We start from the raw sequence: 24,083 nt of genomic DNA on the forward strand, positions 1-24,083 counted from the left end.
TATGAAGCCAGAGGTACGTATGGCTGCATTTCATTTTTAAAATGAACGCTTTGGTGCGGTATGACGCCGTCCCTTTTCACACTATCCAGCTGACTGCTTATGGATGGCTTTCCTGCTGTTACCAATTTATCCCGTTAGCTCGCCATGTACGTCTGCGGACTTGAGACGCAGAGAGGAGTTGACCACGACAAGGAGGTTCAAGTCCGGTGATGAACAGCTCCAGAAAGCAGGTAAGACAAAAACCGAAGCCAAAAAATAAAATAAACAAGTAAATAACAGGGTGAGAATGTGGTAAAATCTGAAAACGTGGTAAAAATCAGACAAGAGCTTTTCTTTTTCTGGACTGCTTTGAAAATTGTTGGTTGGGTTTAGGGAGGTGGGTGGGCACTGGTCAATCAATACAATTGGTTGGGTTTAGGGAAGGAGGAAGGTATAGGTCAGTCGATCGGTTGGTCAGTCAGTGGATTTACATGAGAACAGCCGGTACGAATAGCGCTCGCAAGAGAAATTTGAGATCTCAAAAGCGTACACAGCGGCTGCTGGTGGATTCACGAAAACTGAAAAAAAAAAACATGGCTCCTTTTATGTATTTCACAGTCTACAGAAATGTATATAAAGGTACATTTTCAGAATGAGCCTGGGTTGAGGAATTGTGTGGAACCCAGCAGTTTTGCAGTGTACACTCAAAAGACACCTTATTTAAAATGGGTTGAAACAACACAAGTTTTTACAACTTAATTATTTAATGTTCAATGCACAAACTTAATTCCCTTATGTTGTCCCAACACAAATCGATTATATGTAACACAGCATTTTTTACAGTGAAATATAGCATCAATAGCAGGAAAAAAAAAGTTGGAAACACTACAATACTACAATACTATTTAACTTAATAAAGAGCCACGCACACCGCCAATTCATCAGTGTTAATTTTTCAGTTATAAAGCATTTCAGAGTAAAGTGTTGACATTATAGAGTTATATTTTGATAAACTAACACAATGAAGTTGATTTGACCCGGTGTAAAATCATGGAGTTACAGCTAACCAACACTCAATGGTGTTATTTTTAACATCCAGGAACACTGAACCAAAAATCTAAATGGAACATAAAGGTCGTGCCATTTTAAGATCTTTAAAAGTGTTTAAAAGTGTAAAAAGTGTAAACTTTCTTGTGCTGGCTGCGTCAACATGTTTTGTTGATAAAAATAATTAATAACATAATTGTATTTGTATATTTCAAGATCAGTATTGGTATATAATATGATATCACTACTTTTTAACTATCAATCATGAGTAGTGTAATGTTTGCTAGGTAAACTAGAGTTAAAAAATTCAGAGTTAAATTCTCTCTGTTAAAGTGTTGAATTTTCATTCTTTACACTAGTGTCAGGGAGCAATCAACTCCCAATAGTGTAGATCAGAGTTATTTTTGACTTGATACAGTGTAAATATAACTCATGTATAGTGTTGTACAAGTAAGTCTCCTAAGAGTGTTGTTTTAACACTGAAAATATTGTTCACTCATTCTGAGTAGATTTTAACTCGGTTAGAGTTGAAATAACACTGCTATCTTTGTAATGCAATATAGTTAGCTTGAGATACTGTATTTTGTTACCATATAATATGAATTTGAGAAAAATATGTTTCATATGCGTTTGTAATATAAATGAACATAAATAATGTTGGTTGAAGCATGATATAAGAATGATTTTCAGTCTGGAGGCAGTACTAAACTGAGATGATATCTTTTATGAAATGTCAGAGAATCTGCTGATCTGAAATGCGAAAAAGTATGAGTTGATAAAAGAGAAAATCTGAGAACAGATCAGATGACTGATAGACGCATCATCAAAACACTGACTGAAAAAAAAACTGTGTGTGTGTGTGTGTGTGTGTGTGTGTGTGTGTGTGTGTGTGTGTGTGTGTGTGTGTGAGCGCGAGAGAGAGAGAGTAAGAGAGAAAACAACTGAAACTTACTTTTCATGTGAAACCCGAAACAAGAGCAGGTAAATTTTCACTCTTGATTTAAATATATTTAAATAATATTTAGCATTTGATTTCATTCCTTGTGGTTTACATTTTGTTTAAGCCACAAAATACAGAATTTTAACACATGTAATACATGTTTACACTCACACACTGTTAACGATTTTTGTAAATTACCAGTATTTAATTGTAATGAACTCTATTTTACACAGTTCTGCAGTAGTAGTTTAAAGCTGCATTGTGAAAATGACTGTAAATTTTACGGTAATTATACAGTACTATAAATACATATAGAACAATATAAATTGTGCTCTAAATGTACAAATACATTATTTTTCATGTAATTGATTTACAGTAAGTTACTGGCAAACTGTAAGTTATTGTACATTTTACAGGAAATTGTTAACAGCGTATCAAAACTCTTTGTGAAACAGCAGCTATTGAGTTTGACCAGATTACCTGAAAGTTAAAATATAAAGTAAAAAAAAAAAAAAAGTGGATTCAGCATCAGCGAACTAACTGAAATTGACAGTGTCTCAATGTTTGTGAATTAATGTTTCATAGAAATGTTTAATGCATTCAAAACTAAACGAAATATAGGCTATGGCAATATAGACATCAAATTAATTCTCCATTTTAATTGCTACTTTCTTCATTTGTTTCAGAGTATAGAGAACATGCATCGCTCTGCTTTCATTTTCACATTGGTTTGTTTTTCTGACCTTTTGGTGACTTTCATCACTTTGGGTAAGCCTATACTCACATTGTTATGTATTATACAGCCTATAGTAGTCATTTAGTGTTATCGTGTTTCTTAATATTTTAATATAATTGATTAGTTAATGTACTAAATTACATTGCAAATGTGTGAGACATCCAAACCACAATCCATAACAGGTAATGGGGTGTAGCCTATATGCACAGGGACTTTTTATTGTCAGTCAGACAGCTCAAATGCTTCATGTGAACTGTCATGCCATAATAATCTCACCACATTTAAGATCTGGTTTATTTAAAAATAAATGATCTTCACTGCCTGACATATACAATATAAAAAGGGTCTCAGACCGGACAAGAAGCTCAAATTAAACTTCTTGTTTCATGCCATAATATGGAAATGTATTTTACTACAGTATTTCAATGTAGTTTGCTTGTCGTTTGCTCTTGATGATGCTTTCCTACTGAAAAAAACACAGCTAAAACCAGCCTATAAGCTGGTTGGCTGGTTTTAGCTGGTTGACCAGCCTGGTTTAAGGGGGGGTTTGGCCACTTACAGACTGGTTTCCAGCCATGTTCAGCCTGGTCTTAGCTGGAAAATGACCAGCTAAAACCAGCTAGACAAGCCTGGTTTAAGCTGGATATAGCTGGTTTTATGGGGTCCCAGACTGGCTAGGCTGGTCAAGCTGGTTTTGGTGGTCATCTCCCAACCTGACCAGCTAAGACCAGGCTGGAAATGGCTGGAAACCAGCCTAGAAGTGGCCAAACCCCCTCCAAAAACAGCCTGGTTGACCAGCTAAAACCAGCCAACCAGCCTAGACTGGTTTAAGCTGTGTTTTTATTGTGTTTAAATTGTCTTTCCTCTTATTTTAAACTTAAACATCTAAATTAATACCTAAATCTATTTAACAGATTATATTTGAAATAAATTACATTGTCGATGCTGTAAAAGGAAGCTTATGAAATTGAAATCAGACACCAACATTTTACTGGATGTTTTTCAGAAAAACACTTGCTATGCATAAAGCCCATTAATAAATCAATGACAAATGACACCTATTTGTGGCAAATCAGTTTGTTTAAAATTATGGCAATAAATATAACGAATAAAATATGACTGCAAGTGGATGAGACCGGAAGTCTTGCGCAATCTCGTATTCAAGTCTAAATGGACGCTCTAACGTCAATAAAGGTGTAGCATACGAAATTCAGTGTGGGTTTTAATTCCCTAAATGTCGTCTATAAATGTGTCCAGGTAATCAGTACAGTCTGCAGTGTCTCAGTAATTATTTATCCAACATCAGCTGCTCTCTGAATATCTCGGATGAGTTTCTGGTAAACGAATCGTCCTGGCTGCATTTCAGTGCAGACGAGTGAGTAACGTTACTCGATAACATGCTCCTTGAAGGGGGTGTGTTCATAAGACTGTCAAGACACCTTTATTATCATGATATGACACATGTAACGATTATTAAATAGATCTCAAAAGAGTTATAACACTGTAAATGCAACAATTTTTTCAAAAACATGTCATGAGGTTATTATAATATTAATAATTCCTTACATTTATATAACTTTAGCGTTTTTCAGGACACTTAAAGCACTTTACACAGTTTTGGAGGGAATCTCCTCATCCACCACCAGTTATAATTGTCACAAATACTTTTTTTCAGTGGAACAAACTGTATTTGTCGTTAAAAAAATCTTTAAAACTGTCATTACTACTCAATTTATAGCAGTCTTATTAATATTTAATGACACTTCTATAATGCCCTCATGACAGTGACAGGTTTAAGTTATGCTGTCACAAGTTAAAGATGTTAATTACAAGATTGCTATCTTGGAAGTGTCAAGTCGTCAACACAAAGACATCTCAAAAAAATGTCATCTTTGCACTTAAAGTGACGTTACCGAGTGAATGACACTTAATGACATGTTATAAATGACTTTAAGACACTCAATGTTGTCAAAAGCATGCAAAAAACAGATTAATATTCATTTGTCACTACTAAATATAAGTGTTTCAGGACTCCCTGTTTTATGAACTCCCCCTTCAAGTAAAGCATTACCCTGTTCTCAAATAATTACACTCGAACATTACAGTCAAACAATCAACTGAATGTCTGCTAATCTGCTTGTGTGTAGTGAACAGCACATCTGCCCACTGCAGAGGAGAGAGCAGGCTTTACTGTGTGAGCTGGATTTATCACCGGATGTGATTTTCTCCGATGTGGACACTTACAGGATCTCCTTCCATTCTGCTCACCAAGATGTCGTACTGGACGAGAAGTTCATGCCATGTAATCACAGTAAGAATGAGCGTACTCAAGTTAGTTTGGGTTCGATGTGTATTGCAAGGAGAAGGCTTATAAGTATCATACTGAATTAGTTTTTTTTATTAAGTAAGGATGCACAGAGTTTTCTGTGAGGGTTGGAAAAGAGTGATAGAAATTAAAAGTTGTATACAGTATGAAATAGAGATGCGCGGATGGGCTATTATTTCATCCGCAACCGAATCATAAAACTCATCATCCGTCCGCCATCCATCCGCACTAACATTTTTGACCAATTTTTAAAACCGCACCCGCCCGCCATCTGCTGACTGAGCTCCTTATTTGAATGGCTTATTCCTTTTTATTATTAAATGAATGTTTCTTTATTAATTATTAGAAAATAGAGAATGACTTTAATGACATGCAGTTAATCCAAACGTGCAAGTCAAATCCAGCATTTATTGACGCTTTGAAGTGACGCTAAGCAATACGAGGACGTGTCTTTTCACTTGATTCGATTCCTCGGTCCTTGAGTTTTTTTTTTTGCGTCCTTCCCTCGCATCCTATAGGGGTGGAAAGACGAGGAAAGAAAACAAGGGAAGGAAACGAGGATACACAAATAAGAAATGAGAAGCACCCTATAAACCTCTCAGAATATCAGCAGTGAACTCCGTCTCCAATCGGTGCACAGGGACAAAAATAAATAAATAAATAGCCTAAATGAAACGCACTGTACTGTACAATTTTTTTTTATTATAGTAGCCTAATAGAAATCGCATTTTGACACATCATTTCAACATTCAGACGAGAGCGCCTGGCCTCTAATGCGCCCTGCTGCACTGAAGGAGAGCTCGCTTGCAGCACTTGTTGCTGGAATGCATAGAATTCTCTTGGCAAAGTGCTGTAGACGTGGGAATGACTGCCTTGTTTCTCCCAAAAGGAAAGTAGATTTTCCTCTGCTGATCCGTCTATTCTTAATTTTGTAGAGGAAGACTTCTGTACTTCATCCAGAATTAGTGTATCCGATTCCTCCTCTCATTCTGTGAAGTCAGACCTAGGCTTTTTCGTTGGTGCCCCAGCTATGTGTACAAAAACAGTACAACCGCCCACCACCCGCCCGAATTTGATTAAAATATTATTTTTCGTCACGTCATCCGCCCGATCCGCAGTTTATCCGCGGATTCCGCGGCTGTAACCGCCATCCGCGCATCTCTAGTATGAAAACAACTAGCGATGCCCTGATGAATATCTACCGATAGCGAAACTCGATCCGATACTTCTATAATACATTAAGAAAGAATAAAGAAGAGCGAAGAAACAGATCCAGAATGGATCCAGAACATTCAACAACTCTGTTAACAAACTGAGCACTTCTGTTAGCTAGCTTGAACTATCAAGTAATAAATAACAAATTCTTCACTTTTGGAGTTCAGTGCAACAGTAAATCTAATATGAAAACAAAGAGCACCTCAACTTAAAACACCTGGCAGGCAATCGCAAGTTTACATCTCAGTTTTCAACAGTATGGCAATGTTGTCCTCATCAACCTTATAATACCTCTAGTCCACAGACATACTCGCGCTTTCCGCTTCAAGCTGCTTCCGGGTTCTACTTTGGACCATTTAACCAATAGCGTCTCTGCAGCAAAGTGATGTCATGCTGCGCGCATTGCTGTTTCTGTGTGAAGTTAAGAAAGAGGTCTAACTCTGTGCCACCGCATAACTATAAATGTGTTAAAAAATTATGAGAATATATACATACTAGGGATGTAACGGTATCAGAATTTCACGGTACGGTAATACCTCGGTATGAATGTCACGGTACGGTATTTATTGAATCATTTACAGGAAAAAAAAACTTTTGAAAATACTCCAAAAAAGTGCCAAAAGTGTCAATGACATACAAATTAGCCATCTATCTGTTAGCTTTGAAACAGGAACTTCAATTTTAATAACAAAAAATTATTAAACCATGTAAAAAAAATAAAGTTTCAATTTAGTATTGTTAAAAACTCATCACATTTAACATTTAATCACTCACTTAGATAGAGATGGGTTTAAAGGAAAATTATCATATAACTATAATCTGGTAAAAGCTGGTATCTCTGGGTATTTACAATGTCCCCTGCAACAGAAAAAAACCCTCTCATTTGGGACTGAGGTTTCTGGGACAAGAGAGATATGACTTGGCCCATGTTGACAGCAGTGGGGTAACGTTGTGCATTGTCTTTCCCCCACTTGAGAGGACAAACCATGAGTGAGATAGAGATCTCTTTGCGGTACAAGTCAATGTCTGCATCAATCTGAACAGTGTGCTGTGTTTCTGCAGTCCCCATGACTGTTATTAGTCGTATTCCCCAACTTGCTGGCACGTGCACACATAGGGCTCAACCTTTGCAGTGCACATGCCCTTTTTAGTCTTGGATAGAAAATGCCCTTCCAAAACGATCAAAAGTGCCCCCGCGACGCGACACAACCTCCGTCCAGTCCAGCCCTTCAGTAGGCGCGCGACAACACCTCTCTTGAGTATGCGCGCTCAACCCCCCCTCGGCGCTTTACAATACGCGCGCCACAACACAGCTGATCAGAACGCGCGCGACAGCACCGCTATTCAGCACGCGCGCGGCGACAACACCCGCTTTAGGTTCGATCATTTCCATCTTTTTTTCATCTCCGCTACTAGCAGCACACTCCATTTCCGCATTACTGGATCTGTAGCGACAACAGACCGCAAAGGATTATGGCCACGCCGGGGCTGATGGGAAATGAAGTTTCAGCTACCTCCCGTTCGCTTCATTCGCCTGAGCAAATTTTCTCAGAAGACCTATAGTTTTACCGAGTCATACGACTTCGGTAATATCGAAAAAATTTAATATTGCGGTATGACGGTATTTACAATACCGTTACATCCCTAATACATACATACATATATATATATATATATATATATATATATATATATATATATATATATATGTAACAGTGGATGTGACGCTGACAACAGTGTGAGGATCCTTATGCAGGTCTTTATTGACAGGATGGTCAAACAAGCAGTGGTTAAAACAGAAACAAACAGATGTATATGGGCAATCTAGAGTCGTAGTTATAAAAGCAGGCAAGTGGTCAAAAGGCAGGCGGCATACAGGGACAATCAAACAGAACCAAGCAAGATCACACAAGGAAATGAAAGCAAGGGGAAACTGTCGTAATGTTCACTTTACAGCTTACAAGACTCAGCAACATTGTGTGTGTTTGTGTTGCTTATGTAGTGCAGTAATCAGTTCAAAAGCAGCATCAGCTGTGAGAGTCTAATCTGTGGAGACTTGGAGCAGGTGTTTGTGTGTGTGTGTGTGTGTGAGTGTGTATATAAAAATAAGGCATGAGCCGGTATAAGATTCTGACCGTGTGATAACCTTGGATATAAATATCACGATTTCGCGGTATCACGGTTTTGTGGTTACTGCTCTAAAATATATTGTTTTTAAATGTCTGGGTTAAAAACAAAACCTTTTTTAAAACATTTAAAATATTTTGGAGCAGTAAACATGTCAGGCTAAATAATTCAAAAGATTAATTGACTTCTGCTGTTTTCATGTGTTTCAAAAACAGATTTTTTTACAATTATTACAGCATATTTGGAGATCTTTTCTGCTGGAGATACTGTTGTCCTAAAACAATTTTGACGGTTTCAAAACCTTGACTTTCCAAACCACTGTATACCTTAAACACAGTTATCGTCCCCTGCCTAATATATATATATATATATATATATATATATATATATATATATATATATATATATATATATATATATATATATACACACACATACACACACACACACATATATATTCGAGTCCTGATCTGGAGGTAACGCCCGATTCCGATCGAGTCTAAAACTGATCATCAGGCCCGATTTCTGATCACATGATCAGATCTGGACATCCCTAAAAACGATATTGAATGTCCCCACACTTCACCAACACAAACACATTTGTGTGTACATGCGTGTGTTTACCGATTTAAGTTGAGATTTTACGCAAAAATTTTAATTGTCATCATTTAGTCATCCTTGACTTGTCAAAAACCTGTTTGAGTTTCTTTCTTCTGTTGAACACAAAGGAATATTTTCTGAAGAACGCTAAAAAAACAACAACCATTGACTTGCATTGCATTTTTCATTCATAATGTGGATGTCAATGGCTGCTTTTTCCCCAACATTCTTCAGAACATCTTGTTTTGAGTTAGAAATTAAGAAATGATAAAAAAAATAAAATAAATCAATCAATAAAAAAATCACACTTTTGGATGCATTAAAACTTTTGTAAAATTTGTATAAAAATAATGTCAATTTTTGGATTGTACAATTTTAATTATCTGTATATAAAAACAGTAGATATCTATGTAAAGTCGCAATTTAGATATCTAAGTAAATTTGTGCGTGGTTCTGGTAGGGACCAAATGTCTAATTTGTTTGGTTCCCATGAGGAACGGAATCATATATCACTCAGAGTAAAGTATTTTGAAAATGTCAAACTGCAGAATGTTTTCTGTGAGGGTTGGGTACAGAATAACAATGATTTAGTCTGTGAGAAGACCCCATAAAACATAAAAACCTGTGTGTGTTGTAGTTCGTCCAGTCCCTCCGTCTGACCTGTCCGTGCTCTGGGTGAAGAACAGTGCTGTTTTCCAGTGGCAAAGTGGATATGAAGCTTTTTCCTGGATCCGCAGTTTATTCATCTCACACCTGCACTACCAGCTGAGCATGAGCAGCACACACAAGGTGCGCCACAGCTTTATCACAACCGCTCCAACAAACAGATTTACTTTGCATTTGTGTGCAACTTGATTTATTAGTTAAGTTTAGTTTGTTTGTTTGATATCGGCATTGTGAACAACTAATTAATATAAATAATAATAGACAGATAAACAAATTCATTCATTCTTAGTCCCTTTGTTCATCATAGGTGGCCACAGCGGAATGAACTGCCAACTTATTCAGCGTATGTTTTACACAGTGGTACCGTTCCAACTGCAATCCAGTACTGGGAAACATCCATACACACTCATTCACTACAGCCAATTTAGTTAATATAATTCCCCTATAGCGCATGTGTTTGGACTATGGGGGAAATCGGAGCACCCGGAGGAAACCCACACCAACACAGGGAGAACACGCAAACGCCACACAGAAGCGCCAACTGACCCAGCTGGGACTCAAACCAGTTATCTACTTGCTGTGAGGCGACAATGCTAACCACTGAGCCATCGTGTCATCACAAATAATTCCATAAGTTTTAAATGAGAGTATAAACAAACTAATAATTACTAAACATTCTTTATTTTGTGAATGATTCTGTGAATATTTTTCTGAATAAGTCACAGATGCTGGTCAACTAAAATACTTTAAATGTATCTTTCATGGAGACGCAGTGGCGCAGTAGGTAGTGCTGTCGCCTCACAGCAAGAAGGTCGCTGGTTCGAGCCTCAGGTCAGTTGGCGTTTTTGTGTGGAGTTTGCATGTTCTCCCTGCGTTCGTGTGGGTTTCCCCCACAGTCCAAAGACATGTGGTACAGGTAAATTGGGTAGGCTAAATAGTCAATAGTGTATGAGTGTGAGTGAGGTTGTATGGATGTTTCGCAGAGATGGGTTGCAGCTGGAAGGGCAGCTGCGGTGATAAAAACATATGCTGGATTAGTTGACGGTTCATTCTGCTGGGGCGACCCCTGATTAATAAAGGGACTAAGCCAAAAAGAAAATGAATGAATCTTTCACCAGATATTTTTTCCAATTGGGAGTGTTATTTTCAGTTATTCAAGAACAAAAATATATTTATATATAAGCAAAGCAGTGGCGCAGTAGGTAGTGCTGTCGCCTCACAGCAAGAAGGTAGCTGGGTCGCTGGTTCAAGCCTCGGCTCAGTTGGCGTTTCTGTGTGGAGTTTGCATGTTCTTCCTGCGTTCGCGTGGGTTTCCTCCGGGTGCTCCGGTTTCCCCCACAGTCCAAAGACATGCGGTACAGGTGAATTGGGTGGGCTAAATTATCCGTAGTCTATGAGTGTGTGTGTAAATGTGTGTGGATGTTTCCCAGAGATGGGTTGCGGCTGGAAGGGCATCTGCTGTGTAAAAACTTGCTGGATAAGTTGGCGGTTCATTCCGCTGTGGCGACCCCGGAATAATAAAGGGACTAAGCCGACAAGAAAATTAATGAATGAATGAATGATTATATATATATATATATATATATATATATATATATATATATATATATATATATATATATATATATATATATATATATATATATATTTATATATATATATATAATCCATTATTTAACATTATTTTATTGTCTTGAATAAACAGCCATGTTTAGTTAATGAACAAATGAAAAATTTCTGGTGCTCATTTTTAGTACAGCACAAATTCCTAAACAGACATAGACATCATCTTCTGTCTGACAGAAATAATTTGTATTCTGACCTGAGTTAAAACTCTGTCCTGAATCAACCAGCTCATCTATTTTCCATCCATGTTGACTAAAGTAATTTGTTGCTGTTTCGGCATTTCATCACTATCTGAAACGATCAGTTTAACCACAATACCTGCTCGTTTGAACTCTCGCATAGTTATTTTTAGAGCATGTATGCAAAGCTATTGGACACGGAAGAGCACATCAACTCATAAACACTCTCTGTGTCGATGATAGAGAGCAGATAGAAGAACCCCAGTGGCGTTACTCCCCTGCATGCACACATATGTAGCTAAAATCATTATTATTAACCCCCCTTAGAATTTTTCTTTTCTTTTTTTTAATATTTCTAAATTATGTTTAACAGAGCAAGGACATTTTCACAGTATGTCTTATAATATTTTTTCTTCTGGAGGAAGTCTTATTTGTTTTATTTCGGCTAGAATAAAAGCAGATACATTTTTTTAAAAAACATTTTAAGGTCAATATTATTAGCCCCTTTAAGCTATATATTTCTTTTGATAGTCTACAGAACAAACCATCGTTTTACAAGAACTTGCCTAATTACCCTAACCTGCCTAGTTAACCTAATTAACCTAGTTAAGCCTTTTAATGTCACTTTAAGCTGTATAGAAGTGTCTTGAAAAATATCTAGTATAATATTATTTACTGTCAACATGACAAAGTTCAAATACATCAGGTATTAGAAATGAGTTATTAAAACTATTATGTTTAGAAATGTGCTGAAAAACACAACTGTATTGAAAGATCTGTTAAAGTGTGAATAATCTGAACAAAATAAGAGCGATCATACAAATTGCATGTTATTTTTTATTTAGTACTGTGTAAGATGTTTTACATAAAAGATGTTTACATAAAGTTCACAAACAAAAACACTGAAATTATTAAAATAATTCCCTGCAAAAGTTTATAGACCCTTTTTCTGCTTTGCGATGGTTGTTCTGAACAGTCAAACTTCAGAAAAATCCTCCATGTGCTGCAGATTCTCTAGTTTTTTAGCGTCTTCTGCAGATTTGAACCCTTCCCAGCAGTCACTGTATGATTCCTTTTTTCACTCTAAGGGTAATTGAGGGACTCAAACAAGGTTTTAAACCCTCACTGATGATGCTCCAGAAAGAAACACCAGGCATTAAGAGCCAGGGGTGAAATATGTAAAATATCCTCCTCAGGACAGTAGTAAATAAAAAAAAATAACATCTCTCATATTTTGTTCAACATTTGTCTCGCGAACGCCATTCACGGCTGCTGTTCTCACATAAATCCATTAGAGGCTGTTGTGTACGCGTTTTCAGATCTCAAATTTCTCTCGCGAGTGTCATTTGCACCCGCTGTTCTCGCATAAATCCACCAGAGGCCGCTGTGTATGCTTTTTCAGATCTCAAATTTCTCTCTCGAGTGTCATTCGCGCCCGTTGTTTTCGCCTTAATCCACTAGAGGTCACTGTGTTCGCTTTTTCCGTTCTCAAATTTCTCTCTCGAGTGTCATTCGTGTTTGTTGTTTTCGCCTTAATCCACTAGAGGTCACTGTCAACTGACTGACTGACCCTTGTCATGCTCCTTAACCCAACCAATAGTGTTTTCAAAAGCAATCCAGAAACAGAAAGACCTCACCTGATTTTCACAACGTTTTCAGATTTTAACGACATTCTCACCCTGTCATTTACTTGTTTAGTTTATTTTTTGGCTTTTGTTTTTGTTTTACCTGCTTTCTGGAACCGTTCTTTGCCAGACTCGAACCTCGTCATCACTGTCAATTCCACTTTGTGTCTCAAATCCTCTGACGCACATAATGAGCCTCTGGACAAACTACTAACAATGGAAAAGCCGTCCATATGGAGGTAATCAGCCCATAGCCCCATAGTCCATAGCGCTCATCTTAAAGACAAAATGCAGCCATACGTACTTATGGCTACTCCAGAAATGTATACATGGCTACGCTTTCAGAATGTGCATATGTTGATTAAACATCATTAAGGAAATATTTGAAAAATTCAAAATTAAATAAAATAAGGACTATTAATTTTGACTTCAACTGCACATAAATATAATATAATATGATCACACACTATTTTATTCACATTTTAACAGATCCTTCAAGGGGTGTGTAAACTTTTGAGCACTAAGGACTAGGATGCTCCAACTAAAATACTATTTTTTTAAGAAGTACATTGTTTATTGTTTTAAGTTTTAAAAGTTAAATATATTTTTGTAATTGAATTATTTGAATGAAAACAAAATAATTGAATAGGATTTTTTGAAATACCGTAGCTTCTTTCATTCTGGCTTTTACTGTGGCTAAATGAACTAATAAAATATGAAATAATAGATTGTTTAAAATGTGTAGTAATGCACATAAACTTTAGAAAGTGTAACATCCAGGATCATGAGATGATTGCATTGTTGTCTTTTAAAATGTACAGATTGACTCTGAAAGGTTTCACACTAGAGATGTGACACAGGATGTAAATTCATGTTAATTTTACGGCATTAACAATGATAGGATTTTTTATTGACACCTCATTTTCACAAGGGTCTATTTTAAGACATCTGAATACACCCATGTTTTACAGAAGTAACACTACTAAAGTGACTGAATTTTCACTGAGCTTTCAAAATTGGTGTTAAAGCATCTTTTAAGTTCTTTAAAGGGACAGTTCACCCACAAATTAAGGTTTCATTTACTCACACTGACTATGAAATTCTTCTGTTAAACACAAAAGGAGATTCTGTAGAATGCTGAAACAAACAACAACAACCCCTGACACTCAAAATAGGACTTTAGCTGCTTATTCAAACTACTTATTTATAAATGAGTTAAATCAACACAATTCTTGAGATTTTTATCTTAATTGTTTTATGTTTAATCCAGTTAAATTTGTAAAAACAATTAATTTACCTTAACCAGTTTGTGTTGAGACAACATGAAAGAATTGTGTGGAACCCAGACATTTTTTACAGTGTTGAAAAAAAAGGATACAAGAGAACTCAATGGCTGTTTCTTCAGTATATCTTCCTTAAAAGAAAAGTCAAACAGGTTTGGAACAAGTGGAAGATGAGTAAATGATGACAGAATTGTAGTTTCTGGGTGAACTGTCCCTTTAAGTTAATGGCTGATGCTCGTGTTTCAGGTGTATGAAGCAGAATCTGTCGAGCAGAAGGTTTATGTGGACGAGTCTACATTTGAACCTCAGACCGATTATACAGTGCGTGTGAGATCACGGCCTGATCAAGTGGATTATAAAGGTGTATGGAGCCCGTGGGGACCTGCATTACTCTGGAGAACAGGAGACATTCACAGTAAGTCAGTCTCTAAATGTATTAAATTCAAAAACACTGATTCATTCAATAATGAAACAAGCAGAGTCTTCACTGAATCAATTACTCAAATGGTTTGTTCAAAAACACTGATTCATTCCTTAATGAAACAAGCACGCTCTTCACTGAATCAATTACTCAAATGATTCATTACAAAACAATGATTCATTCATTAATGAAACAAGCACGCTCTTCACTGAATCAATTACTCAAATGATTCATTACAAAACAATGATTCATTTATTGATAAAACAAGCACGCTCTTCACTGAATCATTCACTCAAATGATTCGTTCAAAAACATTGATTCATTCATTGATGAAACAAGCACGCTCTTCACTGAATCATTCACTCAAATGATTCCTTCAAAAACAATGATTCATTCATTAATGAAACAAGCACGCTCTTCACTGAATCAATTACTCAAATGATTTGTTCAAAAACACTGATTCATTCATTAATGAAACAAGCACTCTCTTTACTGAATCAACTACTCAAATGATTCATTACAAAACAATGATTCATTAATGAAACAAGCACGCTATTTACTGAATCATTCTCTTAAAAGATTGGTTCAAAAACACTGATTTATTTATTCATGAAACAAGCACACTCTTCATTGAATCATTCAGCCAAATGATTTGCTCAAAAACACTGATTCGTTCATTGATAAAACAAGCACGCTCCTCACTGAATCATTCACTCAAATGATTGGTTCAAAAACACTGATTCATTCATTGATGAAACAAGCACGCTCCTCACTGAATCATTCACTCAAATGATTCCTTCAAAAACACTGATTCATTCATTGATGAAACAAGCACACTCCTCACTGAATCATTCACTCAAATGATTCGTTCAAAAACACTGATTCATTCATTGATGAAACAAGCACACTCCTCACTGAATCATTCACTTAAATGATTCGTTCAAAAACACTGATTCATTCATTGATGAAACAAGCACGCTCTTCACTGAATCATTCACTCAAATGGTTCATTCAAAAACACTGATTCATTTATTGATAAAACAAGCACGCTCTTCACTGAATCATTCACTCAAATGATTCCTTCAAAAACACTGATTCATTTATTGATGAAACAAGCACGCTCTTCACTGAATCATTCACTCAAATGATTCGTTCAAAAACACTGATGCATTCATTGATGAAACAAGCACGCTCTTCACTGAATCATTAACTCAAATGATTCGTTCAAAAATTGATTCATTATTGAATGAAACAAGTGTTCTGTTTTTGAGTGAGTCATTGAATTATTCACTCAACAAATCATTAAAAGATAACCGCGGGGATTACACAGGCATCTGGAACCCACAGTAAAGCCATGTCTACACATATTTTTATAAATATATTATTTATAAAAATAAGTGATATTTTTTCACTTTTGTTTTAAAAGAAATGAAGGGGCATAATGACACGAGTAAATTTGCATAAAGAATGCACGAGTAAATTTGCATACAAATTAATGCAAACTTGGATTACCGTCCCACAGGCCAATGACATGAAATATGCAGTGCGTTCGCCTCATATGTGCGGAATTTTGCCTCATTTCCATTTCAAAGTCAAAAGTTTCAGATTTAGTCAGCTGACACTGCGTTTTCATGTGGACAAGCGGCAAAACCGCATACAAAAAGTGCAGTTTTGAAAATACCCATGTTTAAGTGGATTTTAGCTAATTAAAACTACGACTAAAACTGTTGGTCAAAAACTTTTTTGTTAACTGAAATACTGAAGTAACTGAATGATCATTTCGGTCTGAATAACAATCATAAAGGAAGGATCAAACCATGATTGTACTGTAAATAAAAAGAATCTAAACTTGTGTGTTTCAGAAGAGAGCCCAGAAAGATCTTTCCACGTAGCCTGGTATTTTCTGTTTTTGCCACTACTTCTGGTTCTACTGTCCTGTATCCCGTACTCTAGGTCAGACATAGCATCTATTTCCCTGAAAATTGTTCATTTCATCTGTTTGTGTTTATGTAAATCTTTATTATGGATGTTTGTGCTGTAGATGGAGGAAGGATGATTATGTACCATCACCAGCTCCTTATTTCAGAGACTGGGATTTAGATGTTCAGGTAACTTTTTTTTTTTTTTGCATGTTAAATAGTTTCCCGAGTAGATGGAAACTGAGGTTTACTGAATAACTGTATGTTCGCATGTATATATGTATATAAGTGTATTTATATTTGGAAATGCTGGTGCATTCAAGAGTCAAACAAGACCATTTTTACGAGTCACTGAATCATTCACTCGGTCAGTTCCAAAACAAAGAGATTCGTTCATAAGCGAAACAAGATTCTTCATGAGTCCATGAGTCACTGAATCATTCACTCGGTCAGTTCCAAAACAAAGAGATTCGTTCGTAAGTGAAACGAGATTCTTCATGAGTCCATGAGTCACTGAATCATTCACTCAAATTATTTGTTCTAAAATAATGATTCATAAGTAAACAAAATAAGTGTTTTGCCTTTAGTCGTTGAAATATTCACTCAGCAGTTAATTTAAAAATGCTGATTCATATATGACCATTCCTTTTATGAGTGTCACTATATAATTGTTGTCTTTTTAAGTGAACCACTGAAATGTTCTTTCAATTATTTATATTTTTATTTTTTTTAAATTCATTTAGTGACTGATTTGCTTAAAAATGCTGATTATTTCACAAAGGAAACAAGTCTTTTCTTTCTGAATAAGTCACTGAATTATTTGATTCAGAAGTACTGATCCATTCAGGAGCAAAACAAGCAAAATAAGTCAGTCACTGAATCACACAAACTGAAGTCTTCAATTAATTTATTCTAAAAGTTTAAGAACAAAACAAGTGCTCTGTTTAAGGAGTCACTGAATTATTAGCTTAATTTGTCATAAAACACTAATTAGTTCCCTCATTAAAACAAAAACACTGATTCATTCAGAATCTAAAAAAGTGAATCTCCTAACCTCTGAATCATTCGGAGAAGTAAAAGACATACAATACCTGACAAAAGTCTTGTCATTGATCCCAGCTGTAAGAGCAACAAATAATCATTTGACTTCTAGTTGATCATTTGGAAAAGTGGCAGGAGGTCAATTTTATCGTTGAATCATCTGTTGAGCTGCATCCTAATCATCACAAATACTGCAGAAGACCTACTGGAACCAGCATGGACTCAAGATTCTCAGAAGATTCTCAGAGACTCCAGAAATCAGTCAAGTTTGGTGAAGGAAAAGTCATGGTTTGGGGTTACATTCAGTATGGGGGCGTGCGAGAGATCTGCAGAGTGGATGGCAACATCATCAGCCTGAGGTATCAAGACATTTGTTCTGCCCATTACATTACAAACCACAGGAGAGGGCAAATTCTCCAGCAGGATAGCGCTGCTCCTCATACTTCAGCCTCCACATCAAAGCTCCTGAAAGCAAAGAAGGTGCTCCAGGATTGGCCAGCCCAGTCACCAGACATAAACATTATTGAGCATGTCTGGGGTAAGATGAAGGAGGAGGCATTGAAGATGAATCCAAAGACTCTTGATGAACTCTGGGAGTCCTGCAGGAACGCTTTCTTTGCCATTCCAGATGACTTCATTAATCAGTGATTTGAGTCATTGCAGAGATGTATGGATGCAGTCCTCCAAGCTCATGATGGAGTCAGACACAATATTCATTCTGTCTCCACTGCAGCAGGACTTTATATTCTATACTGGACATTATTTCTGTTCAGTGACAAGACTTTTGTCTAAGCAAAGTCAGACCTTACTGTCCTAATTAAATCATTCAAAATCAAGACATGATCCTATTTTATTTTGGTTAAATAAGCGTAATCTAGAGGTCTTTTATATAAGCCACTTCTAACACCAAACAATCAACTAGAAGTCAAGTTATTATTTGTTCCTAAAACTTGGATAGGCGACAAGACTTTTGTCAGGTAGTGTATATACTGCAAGCTCAACATTTAATACAGAGAAAGTATTTGAAAAGTGTATGATCTACTTCTATTTTCACACAATACTAATATATATTTCATTCATTACAAACAAAACATAGTTTATTTGAAGTTTAAAGCTGAAGTAGGTTTTAGTTTGGTTTATTGTATTAATCATATCATCATCACACTATTTTTCATGGTTGAAAACCAGAAATCTTTGTCTTGACATTTCCTCTGTCAAAATTGCTGAAAAGAAACTTTCACAAATCAGATACGAGAAGGATATCAATAATGGTTTTAGCGGCGTATTATCAGATTTAAGATTTCAATCATGTTTCTAGCCTTGCGAAACCCAACTGTGGACTCCAATACCACAAAATTAACTAAAGCTGCTTCTAGCATTGGTTTTAAAGGGACAGTTCGCCTAAAAATTGAAATTCATTTACTCTCCCCATACTTGTTTCAAACCTTTTTAGTTTCTTTCTTCTGTTGAACACAAAAAAAAAAAGATATTTTGAAAAATGTTGGAAACCGGTAACCATTCACTTCCACTTATTTTTCCTACTATGGAAGTCAATGGTTACAGGTTTTCAGCATTCTTCAAAATATCCTCTTTTCTGTTCAGCAATGTTTGGAATCACATGAGGGAGAGTAAATAATAATGAACTTTTCATTTTAGGGTGAACGATCCCCTTTAACGATTAACCAGTGTGTGCTTTCAGATGTGTTCAGCGCTGTCGGGTAAGGTGTGTGATGTCATGCAGGGGGAGGAGTCTCTAAAGATTGACAGGCTGACAGGGTGCACAGCCACGCCCCTTCAGCAGACCGCACTAGATTATGAGAAGATGGGAGTGATTGACAGGCAGGATGCCACACCCCCATCTCCCAGCATGCCTCACTCTCCTGTGGGATCAGAGGTGGATTCGGGATGCTGGATTCGGGATTTCGTGCCCACTGAAGGAGGAAGCATCACATGCAGCGAGGATTACTGCACACTGTCCAGCACATACACACAGACAGCGTCTGAACCAGTCACAGAAGCGGCAGCTGTTTTTAACCAATGATCAAATCTGCATATTTCTGAAATATCATGACACAGAAAACTAGAGAAATGATGCTGAAAATTCTGCTGTAAAATTAATGACATTTTTTAAACATACTGAAATACAAAACAGCTTTTTTATATTGCAATAATATTCAATTGTTGTATTTTACATCAAATAAAGGCAGCACTGAGCAGCAGCAGTCTCGAAAATATTTTAGAATCTCAAAATTATATGTAGTAAAGGATTACATTACAAATACACTCACCGGCCACTTTATTAGGTACACCTCGTTAGTACCCCTTTTGCCTTCAGAACTGCCTTAATGATTCGTGGGATAGATTTAACAAGGTACTGGAAATATTATCCAGAGATTTTGCTCTATATTGACATGATAGCATCACGCAGTTGCTGCAGATTTGTCGGCTGCACATACTTGATGTGAATCTCCCATTCCACCACATCCCTGAGGCGCTCTATTGGATTGAGCTCTGGTGACTGTGGAGGCCATTTGAGTACAGTGAACTCATTGTCATATTTAAGAAACCAGTCTGAGATGATTCATGCTTTATGATGTGGTGTGTTATCCTGCTGGAAGTAGCCATCAGAAGGGATGGACATGGTCAGCAACAATACTCAGGTAGGCTGTGGCGTTGACATGATGCACAATTGGTACTAATGAATCCAAAGAAAATCTCCCCCACACCATTACACCACCACCAGCAGCCTGAACCGTTGATAAAAGGCAGAATGGATCCTTGCTTTCATACTGTTGATGCCAAATTCTGACCCGACCATCCGAATGTAGCAGCAAAAAAATGGAGACTCAGAGCAGGCAACGTTTCTCCAATCTTCTATTGTCCAGTTTTGGTGAGTCTGTGTGAATTGTAGCCTCAGTTTCTTGTTCTTAGCTGACAGGAGAGGCCCCTGGTGTGGTCTTCTGCTGCTGTAGCCCATCCGCCTCAAGGTTTGATGTGTTGTGCGGTGTCAGAGATGCTCTTCTGCAGACCTCGAGTACTTATTTGAGTTACTGTTGCTTTTCTATCAGCTGGAACCAGCCTGGCCATTCTCCTCTGACATCATCAAGGCATTTGTGATTGGCTGATTAGAAATTTGCGTTAACGAGCAGTTGAACAGGTGTACCTAATAAAGTGGCCGGTGAGTGTATTCATATTGTATATTTATCACCTTTGTGTTTTGCTGCCAAGTCAATTTTTACATAACCTGCTAAATGCTTTGCATGAGCATATCCACCTAAATAGAATCATCATTGATGGTTTGGTTTTGTGAATTCATGCCTCTACAATTCAATGTCTTTAATAAGTTCTTAAAGCGGAGTAGAAGGTCTTATTAAAATGTAATAGCATTAAATGTTGCACGTACTGCAAAACCTCCACACTATCACTGTTTACCAGTAGAAAAAAAAAGTTTTTCAAGTGCACGCATTATACTAGTAAGTTTTACACTTTTAACCCTTTTTCAGGTGAGGTCTTATGTCACGTATAGGTATATTTTGGTGACAGTTAAAAATACATTGCATTTCTTCATAATATCAGCAGAAAACAAATCTAAAATGAGATATCAGATGCCGTGTTAAAAGAACACAACCAAACAAACAAACAAAGAACCTTTTAATCTATTTATATTTTTACACTTGTACTTGTATTGAAATGTTGTAATTAAAGATATATCACAATGCTTTTGCTGTCGGTTTCTGCATTTTGCGGTTATGAACGTTCTGAATTCTGTTTAAGTAAACATACAATACGCCTGAAGCATCGGTTTCTTCTATGTAGAGGAATTAAACATGATGAGGATATGCTGCTGATTCTCTCATTTTTTTTAGGAAACTGCAGAAATGAAGGTGCCGCCACATTTAAACACCCCTTTGGTGTGTGTGTGTGTGTGTGTGTGTATATATATATATATATATATATATATATATATATACATTTTTTTTAAATAGTGTAAAAACAAGTAAACTACTTGTATCAATACACTTTTTTTTATGAAACAAACTTTCTTTTAAAAAAAAATGTTTCTTAAAAGTTATAAAAAGTATAATAAACAAAATCTACATGGAGAACTTTTAAAGACATTTTATTTTACGGAAAATAATTAAACCATTACGATAAAGAGTTAAAAACAGCCTTTTAAAATAAAAAGTTAAAAGTTTTATTAAGATGTATTGATGATTGTATGGGTGTTAATGGCCAGATAACCAGTTAAACTCTGCTGCTATTTTGGGATTTCCGCCTGGATTTTGCCTACCCAAAATTAAAAGCTTCCCACCACTTGCCGAGGTGTAAATGCAAAAATTTGGTTTCATTTTAAAGAAAACACTTTGAATTTTCATAAAACACCATTGAAAGTGTTTAAAATAACTGTATATATCGTCTGTGTTATAATAAACATCTAAAAAAAGAGGCGCTTTTTGTATTTTGTTTTTCATAAACTCAAATTTGAAAGTGTACCTTTTAGGTTCTGTGTGGTCTAGTGTGCTGTAATTAATTTAGTTGGTTCCTGCACATGTCTGTAATCATAGGAAAAAAGAAAAATGTCTCCACTATAATCTATACAAAGGTTATTGCATTCCAACTGATGAGAGGTGCTGTACAAGCCACAGGGATCGATCATTGTTTTCATATTTCACTATTCTGTTGTTTGATCAAACATAATTCACTGTGTTTGGACCACATCAGACATATAAAAGATTTACTTATGCACATCACCTTAAAAACAGAGGAGAAATGATCCTGAAGCGCACAGCATAAGGTAAGAGATGACAGCTGTCTGTGCTATCTGGGGCTGCTTATTGATCATGGATGTATTGCTTTTATTTCTGCACAATGGAAACACCATGATTCATTCAACAACTGTTTAATATGTGAATATAATTCAGTATAAAGAATGCTAGAACCGTATGAGCACCGGCAAGAGCTTTCATCTGAGCTATATAACTTGTACATGTGTCATATGTAAAATATGTAAAACAAACCAATGTTCGATTCCCAGCTCAGGTATCCAAAATACTGTGTATTTAAGTGTGAATAACTTTCGTACAGTAGAATAATAAAAAAAGTGATCCATATGTGCATAAAATATAGATTCTACACTTTCAAACAAAACCACATAAGGGGGTCTGGTGCAACGCTAGCCCTTTAAATCTTAAAGCGAAAGTCGATGACGTCACTGACCCGGTAGCGGGTCCGGAGTTTAATTGGTTAAAAAAGATTTAAGACCAACAACACAATATTTCAGTAAACTTAACACTTTAAGGCCTAACATTAGGATTTTGAGATTGAAGACATTTTAAGACCCCGCAGAAACCCTGTATTTTAACATAAGGAAATGTAAAAAAAGAAAAAAAAGGAGACTTGTGTTTATATCACCCCAATATGACTGTGGACACACTAGACCAGCGGTCACCAAACTTATTCCTGGAGGGCCGGTGTCCTGCAGATTTTAGCTCCAATCCTAATCAACACACCTGAACAAGCTAATCAAGGTCTTACTAGGACTGTTTCTCAATATGCGTTCTTCAGCGGTCTTGCGTCCTCGTGCAACGTCATCATCAGCTGCCTAAGTTCAGTTCCAATACTCAAGACCGCAAGTACGGAGGACGCGTGAAACTTCCCGGATGTGATCTTGATATCGAGGACGCACTGATGCAGACTTGAGCACCGAACTCGCTCTGGAAGTCCCAGAAGTCATTGCGACTGGAGATGGGAAGCGCAGCATTTAATTTAGATTTATTATTAAAGTTCAGAGAAATCACTTATTTACCTCAGGAGTTTCCCTAAATGAAACGGTGAAAGTAAACATTAACATGAACATCTTAATAAAGGAATAAACACATTAAGGGTGTTTGTTTGCTGAAATTCATATTAAAATTGGTTTTATTTATATTGTGCAGGGTATATTTATAATGCTTTTATGCAAAGTATATATTTTGAAGAGGGGAAAAACAATAAATCGCTTTTTGAGTGCTGTAATGTTTAAATTATTTCCATTTAAAACGCATGAAGGTCACATGACTATCAGGAAGAGCGCAGCATCCCATTTCTCAAAGGACGCGTTCTCTGCCCTAGCGGTCTCCTGAGTTCGTTCTTCCGAGGACACCTGGCAAGACCGGTCTCCACAAGAACACAAGTCCATTCTCTGCGTTCTTGGAATTGAGAAACAGCCTAGGTATACTTGAATCATCCAGGCAGGTGTGTTGAGGCAAGTTGGAGCTAAACCCTGCAGGGACACCGGCCCTCCAGGACCGAGATTGGTGACCCCTGCACTAGACCTACACACAGTTCTGTCCAAACAGCTTACAAAAGATGAC

General features: G+C 36.6%; 1 protein-coding gene across 2 annotated transcripts; it reads left to right on the plus strand.

Annotated features, from left to right (window-relative positions):
• The first annotated feature begins 1,881 nt into the window (after nt 1-1,881).
• On the plus strand, nt 1,882-21,448 carry LOC101886719 (interleukin-4 receptor subunit alpha). Of its 2 annotated transcripts, XR_015525334.1 has the most exons (10): nt 1,882-2,007; nt 2,653-2,734; nt 3,960-4,077; nt 4,850-5,013; nt 9,608-9,759; nt 14,596-14,764; nt 16,633-16,723; nt 16,812-16,878; nt 19,430-19,986; nt 20,888-21,448. XR_015525334.1 is itself a non-coding variant. In XM_087310154.1 (9 exons), the coding sequence occupies exons 2-9, from the start codon at nt 2,665-2,667 to the stop codon at nt 19,769-19,771; spliced, it is 1,173 nt and encodes a 390-aa protein (XP_087166280.1). In that variant the 5' UTR covers nt 1,882-2,007; nt 2,653-2,664; the 3' UTR covers nt 19,772-21,448. The 2 variants fall into 2 exon arrangements, 1 of the variants encoding a protein (XP_087166280.1); XM_087310154.1 differs by having other exon boundaries at nt 19,430-21,448.
• Nucleotides 21,449-24,083: the final 2,635 nt, after the last annotated feature.

The sequence above is a fragment of the Danio rerio genome, chromosome 24 (assembly GCF_052040795.2).
Source record: "Danio rerio strain M-AB ecotype USA chromosome 24, GRCz13ab, whole genome shotgun sequence".
In the NCBI taxonomy this organism is placed as follows: domain Eukaryota; kingdom Metazoa; phylum Chordata; class Actinopteri; order Cypriniformes; family Danionidae; genus Danio; species Danio rerio.